The sequence below is a fragment of the Mus caroli genome, chromosome 6 (assembly GCF_900094665.2).
Source record: "Mus caroli chromosome 6, CAROLI_EIJ_v1.1, whole genome shotgun sequence".
Classification (NCBI taxonomy): Eukaryota; Metazoa; Chordata; class Mammalia; order Rodentia; family Muridae; genus Mus; species Mus caroli.
The window spans coordinates 33,152,749-33,160,883 of NC_034575.1; the positions used below are offsets into that span (position 1 = coordinate 33,152,749).

The 8,135-nt window shown below is 44.2% G+C and overlaps 1 protein-coding gene across 1 annotated transcript; it reads left to right on the forward strand.

Annotated features, from left to right (window-relative positions):
• The first annotated feature begins 407 nt into the window (after window positions 1-407).
• Window positions 408-5,252, forward strand: Fmc1 (formation of mitochondrial complex V assembly factor 1 homolog). The gene is made up of 2 exons (XM_021164293.2): window positions 408-645; window positions 4,962-5,252. Exons 1-2 carry the CDS (start codon window positions 508-510, stop codon window positions 5,163-5,165), a joined length of 342 nt encoding a protein of 113 aa, XP_021019952.1. The 5' UTR covers window positions 408-507; the 3' UTR covers window positions 5,166-5,252.
• The last annotated feature ends 2,883 nt before the right edge of the window (window positions 5,253-8,135 follow it).

Below are 8,135 nucleotides of genomic sequence, written 5' to 3' on the forward strand. Positions count from 1 at the left end.
TGAGTTCCAGGACAGCCAGGGCTACACAGAGAAACCCTGTCTCGAAAAACAACAACAAACAAACAGAAAAACAAAACAAAACTAGAGAAGTGGATGTGAGGCTTTACTGGTTGAGGGGCTGCAGTTTGCCATACCAGGGTATGAGCTCATTTTCTTCCCCTAGGCTGCAGGGATCATAAAGCTGGAGGTCGGTACGTTTAATTTTGACATCCCTGGTAGAAACAGTAAGATCTTTTTGGCGTGACCTATGTCCAGACATCCACATACTCTCCTGCCAGACACCTTTCCTCAGAGACTCGGCGGCCATCAGCTTACGGCACTCCAAAGTGACGCAGTCAGAAGGGCCGAGAGGATTCCGCACCTTCCCTTGCTCTCCTGGTCCCCTGAGGTGCCTGTCACTCGGCGTTTCCCTCCAAGGGTGGTCGGTAGAGGGCGCTGTGGGGCGGAGTGGGCGGGCGAACACCTCGCCCGAGGCTGTGAGGGACCAGGCTCGCCAAGGACAGAAAAATGGCGGCCCTGGGGTCCCCGGCGCGCACTCTGCGGGGCCTTCTGAGGGAGCTGCGCTACCTGAACGCGGCCACCGGGCGGCCATATCGCGACACAGCGGCCTACCGGTACCTCGTTAAGGCTTTCCGAGCACATCGGGTACGGCATCCGCGTCTGGTGGGCTCCAGGTCGCGGGAGGGAAGATGAGGGGGCGGTCTGGGCAGGTGATAGAGGGTCTCAGGACAAACGTGTCTGAGTCGCCCTGTCCTCCACCTGCGGGTCTCACCACAGACTCCAGCCCTTCGGCTACCTGCGGTCTGAAATCCCCTACTGGCCCAGAAGCCGCGTGGGGCGCACCTTCCTAGGGACTTCGTATCTGCCACCCACCGGGGTGGAGCTGTCTCTGACGATTTCATTGGTTTGTCTGGTGCATGGGGTGTGGAATGGGGTAAGGGGCGGGCGTTGTGTGAAGTGGGTCCTAGGGGTCGTCAGACTTAAAGGCGTAAGGGTACAAGCATCCCCTCTCCTCACCCTTTCTACATTAAAGTTTTAATAGGAAGCGGTGTTTTTGTGATTTGACGGGTGTGTGTGTAGGTGTGTGTGCACGCACCCGCTCGCGCGCGTGCCTTTTGCTTGCTTGCGTGTTGGTGGGATATGAAGATACAGAATTTCAGCATTACTCTGACTGACCTGGAATTTGCTGTTTAGACAAGATTGACCTTGAACTCACATCTGATTGCCCTTTTCTCCTGAGTGTGGGGATTAAAGGCATGGGCAATTTTTAAGGCAATTTAGTGGGGAATATTCAAGAGTTGAAGAGTGGTACTGTTTTATTTAGTACTAGCCTTTCACCACTGAGGAAAGCAATATCTTATATTCTATGGAGATGTCACCTCTTTAGCACTCTGCATGACAGGATACATGACATGTTTTACTGGTGTAAGAAACATAAACATACAGAATGCTATCCTTGGGAAGGACCATTGTGAAATCCACAGTTCATATTCCTCTTAGAAAGGAATGGAAGATGGTTGATTTTCCAAATGTGGTAGTGCTCAATTCTCTGCCTTTTGGACAAGATCAGATGCAAACACGAAGGCTCGGGGACAGTTAACTGCACAGTTCTGCTTGATCAAGCATGGCTACAGTTTAGGGGAATGGAAACTTATGTTCTTGAGCAATTATCTTAACTGCAGAATTTGAGCATTGCAAAGAACTTTAGAACTAAAATTCACTTATCTTTTAAAAAGTTATGTTAGGTACTGTGTATTAAGAACTAGGGCCAGGGGGCTGGTGAGATGGCTCAGTGGGTAAGAGCACCCGACTGCTCTTCCAAAGGTCCAGAGTTCAAATCCCAGCAACCACATGGTGGCTCACAACCATCTGTAAGGATATCTGACTCCCTCTTCTGGAGTGTCTGAGGACAGCTATAGTGTACTTACATATAATAAAAATAAATAAATCTTTAAAAAAAAAAAAAAAAAAAGAACTAGGGCCAAATATCAAGAATAAGATGTGGCAGGTGTTGGTGGAACATGTCCTTTAATCCCAGCACTCGGGAGGCAGAGGCAGATGGATTTCTAAGTTCGAGGCCAGCCTGGTCTACAAAGTGAGTTCCAGGACAGCCAGAGCTATACAGAGAAACCCTGTCTCGAAAAACCAAAAAAAAAGTCTCCCTGAAGAGCCATAAAAATAAGATCATGTTTAGCATAAATAAGTGCTAAGGGTATAGATAACCAGGGAACAGTGGTATGAAGAAGAGGTGCTTAAGAAAGGCTACTAGGCTATAATTAGGCATCTGGAATTGGCAAGTGAATAGAGGTTAGGAAAAGTAAGGGTACAGGGAAAGAAAACATAACTAAAAATTTAAAGAAAGCATAATTAAGGCAAACCCAACAGTTTCAAAGAGGGGAAGATAATTAGGTAGGTATATATGACTGCAATTGTACCTTAGAGAGTACTTGTCCTTGAAGGGACTTTGTAGTAAAGGTTTTGAAGTTCCTCACAAAAAACATTTGGGAGGTAATGGTAGTCATATCTCAGACTTTGAGCCCAGCCTAGTCTAAAGTTGAATTCCAGGGTAGCCAGAGCTCCATAGTGAAACCCTATCTAGAAAACAAAACAAAACAAAACAGTAACAACAAAAGAAATTCCTCAGAAAAATACCATAAATTCATGCTCAAAATTCTAGGGCTGGGCCAGGCATGGTGATCCACACTGTTGATCCCTGAAGCATAGGCCAGCAGATACCTGAATTCAAGGCCAACCAGAGCTAGAAACTAAAAAAACCAACCAGTCAAAACAACACAAACGACCCCTCAAAACACCAAGACTGATTGTGAGAGGCAGCACTACAGTACTTGTCTAGCATGCCTGAGGCCCTGGGTTCTACCTCCAGGACTGGGGAGAAAGAGAAAATATGAGAAACCGTATTCTACTGAAGGCACATAAGAATGTGGGGGATACTTTTTCATTTTCTGGTTCAGGGCTAAACATTTTCTGTGCTCATCTTTTCCACTCCTTAGGGAGAAAAGATGCAACCAGGGACATCTCTTTTTTTCCCCCTACTTTGATCTTTTAATAAATATATTTATATATCTTTATGGGGGAGCATGCGTCCCAAACGTGGGGGTCAGAAGACAAAGGAGAGTCTGTTTTTTTTTTCTACTGTGTGGGTTTCAGGGATTAAACTCTGAGCATCATCAGGTCTGGCTGGCAGCAAGTGTCCTTACCCACTGAGCTGTCTCAGAAACTGTATCTTGATCTTTGGAGATAGGACCAAAGTGATTTCCAGGCAGACTAGGATACATAGTGAGACTCTCTCCTAAGTCATCTTCACATACATAAACTAACTCTGACCCACGAATGACTGTGGTGTCACATACCTGTAAATCTCAGCATTTGTAAGACCAAGGCAAGAAGGCTGAATCACAGACCAGTCCTGGCTACACAGCATGATCTTGTCTTAAAATGTTTTCATTAGAGCAGTTGAGCGCTGCTGTAGTACATTAAGTATTACATGTTCTAGTTTTCAAATTTTAACCTTGAGAAAAGGAATTATGTGTGCAGTGGTGCCCAGGGACTAATCCACATATCCCCAATTATGCTCAAATTTATGTTCCTGCTCCTTCCTCACAACCTTGGAACCCCAAAATAGTTAAGGACAGAATACTAAAAATGAAGCATTGTGAAGAACAACCATTATCTGGAGTCATTGTGGACATTGATATGGACTTATAGCTTCTTAATGTCATTAGAATTCAGATTTTCCATATAGTTAAATTGTAAAAACCCGTTTAATATCAAAACATACTTATTTCATATACATATGTATACATGTATACATACATACATGATCTTCATTTTTTTTTTTTAAATGTAAGTACACTGTGGCTGTCCTCAGATACTCCAGAAGAGGGCATCAGATTTCATTAAGGATGGTTGTGAGCTACCATGTGGTTGCTGGGATTTGAACTCCGGACCTTTGGAAGAGCAGTCAGCACTCTCTGTAGCCCTGGCTGTCCTGGAACTCACTTTGTAGACCAGGCTGGCCTCAAACTCAGAAATCCACCTGCCTCTGCTTCCCGAGTGCTGGGATTAAAGGCGTGCACCACCATGCCCGGCTCAAAGCCATTATATTTTAGATAAAATAAATTTCTGACTTTTGGAGTGAGAGTGAAAGGTGTTAGATGGGGGGGGGGGGCATATATGCAGAAGTGCGCTCGAGCTTGAGTGTAGGACTCCCGGAGGCTATATAAAAGCCAGTGCGCCTCAGGGACAGGTTTTCTACCCAATAAAGGAGTCAATTCCCTTGTTCCTGGCAGAAGGGGCTTGGCTCTCTATTGAACTGCATCTGTGGTTGTACATCAGAGTCCATGCTAGCCTGTAGGCTCTATCAGTTCCTATTCATAAGTTCTTATTCACATCAAAGCCTTATCCTGGACCCTCCCACCCTCCCCACCCCAACTCCCAGGACTGTTCCAGCTCACTCAGTCTTGTCCCTCTCCTCCCTCCCAGCTACGCAGTCCTTTAATTTACTATCTCTTGCTGTCTCTTGGCCATGGCCAGTCTATTTCTTTTTCTCTCTGTTGTGGACTCTCCCAGATGTGTCTGGATGTTCTCTCTCTCTCAGTCACAATAAAAACCACTCCATGGAGTGGTCATTTCAGTGTGTTCTTTAATGTACCCACTCATGTACAAAATATATATGCATTGTTTAAGCCATAGAACATAAAGCAACCTTAATTTGTTTAAAGGGAGGAAAAGCATGCATTCTTTATATGACAAATAGACCTGGAGGTCAGTTTTCCTAATTCTATAGTGCTGCTGTGGGGGTATTAAATACATACATGTGCATGTTTGTATTTTATGTTTACTTTGTAGAGAAAAAAGCATATTAATTCTCCCTCTGTGCGTATGTGGATACAGTAGGTGGTGTGAACAGGCTATCTGACTTTGCTAATTACTCTTTTTAGGTTACCAGTGAGAAGTTGTGTAGAGCCCAACACGAACTTCACTTCCAAGCTGCCACCTATCTCTGCCTTTTGCGTAGCATCCGGCAACATGTAGCCCTTCATCAGGAATATCATGGCAAGGGTGAGCGTTCAGTGGAGGAGTCTGCTGGTTTGGTGGGCCTCCAGTTGCCCCGTCAGCCTGGAGGGAAGGGCTGGGAGCCGTGATGCAGAGAATCCTCAGATGTTCCTTCATTCAAGAGTTTAACCATTTCTGACAATATGTAGTTATCATTAAATCTTTTTTAAAGTGTAGTGTTTGGTTTTTGTTTGCTTTTCTGTATGTTTTGTTGACTGAGTAGTTAGGGTATATTACTCAGAGTTTTACTGCTGTGAACAGACACCATGACCAAGGCAAGTCTTATAAAAAACATTTACTTGAGGCTTGCTTACAGGTTCAGAGGTTCAGTCCATTATCATCAAGGTGGGAGCATGGCAGCATCCAGGCAGGCATGGAGCAGGCAGAGCTGAGAGTTCTACGTCCAAAGGCTGCTAGTGGAAGACTGACTTCCAGGCAACTAGCATGAGGGTCTTAAGCCCACATCCACTGTGACAAACCTACTCTAACCAGGTCACACCTATTCCAACAAGGCCACACCTCCAAATGGTACCACTCTCTGGTCCAGGAATATACAAACCATGACATAGGGAAATAAAATCAGAGTAAATTTGCTGAACTTTTTTACATTGGATTCATTGCTGTTCTTATGGGTCAGTGATCTTACACATGATGTTCAAGTGGAGACTAGAGATTGACAAAGGGATGTCTTTCTCAAGTACTTCTCTGCCTTATTTCTTGAGACAGTGTCTCTCCCTGAACTTGGAGCTCACTGTTTTAGGTTCAGTGACTAACTAGCAACTAGTCTTCAGGATCTGTCTATCTTGGTTCTCTACCTCTGGGGTTAGAAACATGCATTGCCATGACTACGTATGTGGGTGCTAGGGATTCAAACTCAGGCCCTTATGTGTGCACACTTTATCCAGTGAGCCTGCCCCCTAGTCCCTAATGTATTTGGTTTAATTTTTAAACTTAGGGCTTTTGTTTTTGTTTTTGGTAATAAATGGAGAGATGGACTTAGTGGTCAAGATTGTGTGTATTACTCTTGCAGAGGAGCTGAGGTTGGTTCCCAACACCCATGTCAAGCAGCTAACAAGCACCTTGTGTAACTCTAGTTACAAGTGATCCAATACCTCTGGTCTGTGTAAGCATTGCACTCATGTGAAACCCCCGCACCCCACATATACATAATTTAAAAATAAAGGTTTTTTTTTGGTTTTTGTTTTGTTTTTGTGAGATAGGGTCTTGCTGTGTAGTTCTGACCTGGAACTTGCTATATAGAGCAGGCAGACCTTGAACTCACAGAGACCTGCTTGCCTCTGCCTCCAGAGTAACTGGAATGAAAGCACCATCATGTTGAACTCGTTTGTTTGGTTGTTTTTTTTTTTTTTTTTTTTTTTAGGAAAGAGTTTTCTTTGTAGACCAGGCTGTCCTGGAACTCAGAAATCAGCCTGCCTCTGCCTCCCAAGTGCTGGGATTACAGGCATGCGCCACCACGCCTGGCCATGTTGAACTCTTAATATAAATACCTTAAAATATAAAAATCAGTAAGCCTATTCTCTTATTCTAATGCTATAAATACAATACACATATTCATCCTTTGTCTCGTCTCACATTTCCATTGCTTTGGGTCAGCATTACTAAGTTTACTATGCATCTGTACTGGCATAGAACAGATCAGAACATCCCTCCATGGCCTCTGCATCAGCTCCTGCTTTCTGATCTGCTTGAGTTCCAGTCCTGACTTCCCTTGGTGATGAACAGCAGTATGGAAATGTAAGCTGAATAAACCCTTTCCTCCCCAAGTGCTTCTTGGTCATGATGTTTGTGCAGGAATAGAAACCCTGACTAAGACACTTGGCCATTGCCTTGAGCACTGCTTTGAGCATTGCCTTGGGTGTACTGGCTAGTTTTGTGTGTCATCTTGACACAGGCTGGAGTCAAGAAAGGAGCTTCAGTTGGGGAAATGCCTCCATATGAGATCCAGCTGTAAGGCATTTTCTCAATTAGTGATCAAGTGGGGAGGTCCCCTTGTGGGTGGTGTCATCTCTGGGCTGGTAGTCTTGGTTCTATAAGAGAGAAGGTGAGCAAGCCAGGGGAAGCAAGCCAGTAAAGAACATCCCTCCATGGCCTTTGCATCAGCTCCTGCTTCCTGACCTGTTTGAGTTCCAGTCCTGACTTCCTTTGGTGATGAACAGCAATGTGTCAAGTGTAAGCTGAACCCTTTCCTCCCCAAGTGCTTCTTGGACATGATGTTTGTGCAGGAATAGACTAAGACAGCATCTATTAATATATTTTCTATGGCTAGACAAACACATAAATATACATATGGGCATCTTTCTAAAATGTTTATTTTCTTATTGCGTGGTATGTGTGAGTGCAGGTAGAGTGGTCAGAGGCCAATTTTAGGAAGTCATTTCTCTCCTTCCACAGTAGGTCCCAGAGACTTTGTCTTAATGCTCCAAGTGCTTTGCCAACTTACCAGTCCAGTGTGTCTATCTTTTATAACACAACTATGATGCGTTAGGGTCCTGGCAGGAAGCAGAATAAGGTTGAGGAGAGTTAAAGGGAAACATGAAGATGTGGGATGAAAGTAATGACACACTGTAAGCTAACCACAGTGGGAGATATTTCTTCCTTAGTCCTGATAAGCAATAACTCGTAAGGACTATGGCCACAGTTGAACCACAGCCCACAGGATGTCCAGGAAGAGGTGAATTGAATGAGCACATTAATATCTACCTCTTACAACTGTCAACTTGCTCTTCCTTTTAAATTGCATTAGAAATAAATGGTTCTACTGCATTTAGCTAATTCTGTCTAAAACTTGGGCTGTTTAGTATTGGTCTCCTTGCTCATCATGTTTAATCTTCCATAATCTGCTTCTGCATGTTCTACTTGCTTTTTCTCCATGTGTCTGCCTCCAATTCATGCACTCATCATCTTTTTCTTTTTCAATTTTTAAATTTTTTTTTTTTTTTGAGTCAGGGTTTCTCTGTATAGCCCTGGCTGTCCTGGAACTCACTCTGTAGACCAGGCTGGCCTTAATCTCAGAAATCTGCCTGCCTCTGCCTCCCAAG

Coding starts and splice junctions, on each gene's coding strand:
- Fmc1 (XM_021164293.2), top strand. CDS start 508: ATGGCGGCCCTGGGGTCCCCGGCGCGCACTCTGCGGGGCCTTCTGAGG. Junction 646..4,961: donor AGGCTTTCCGAGCACATCGG/GTACGGCATCCG, acceptor TACTCTTTTTAG/GTTACCAGTGAGAAGTTGTG.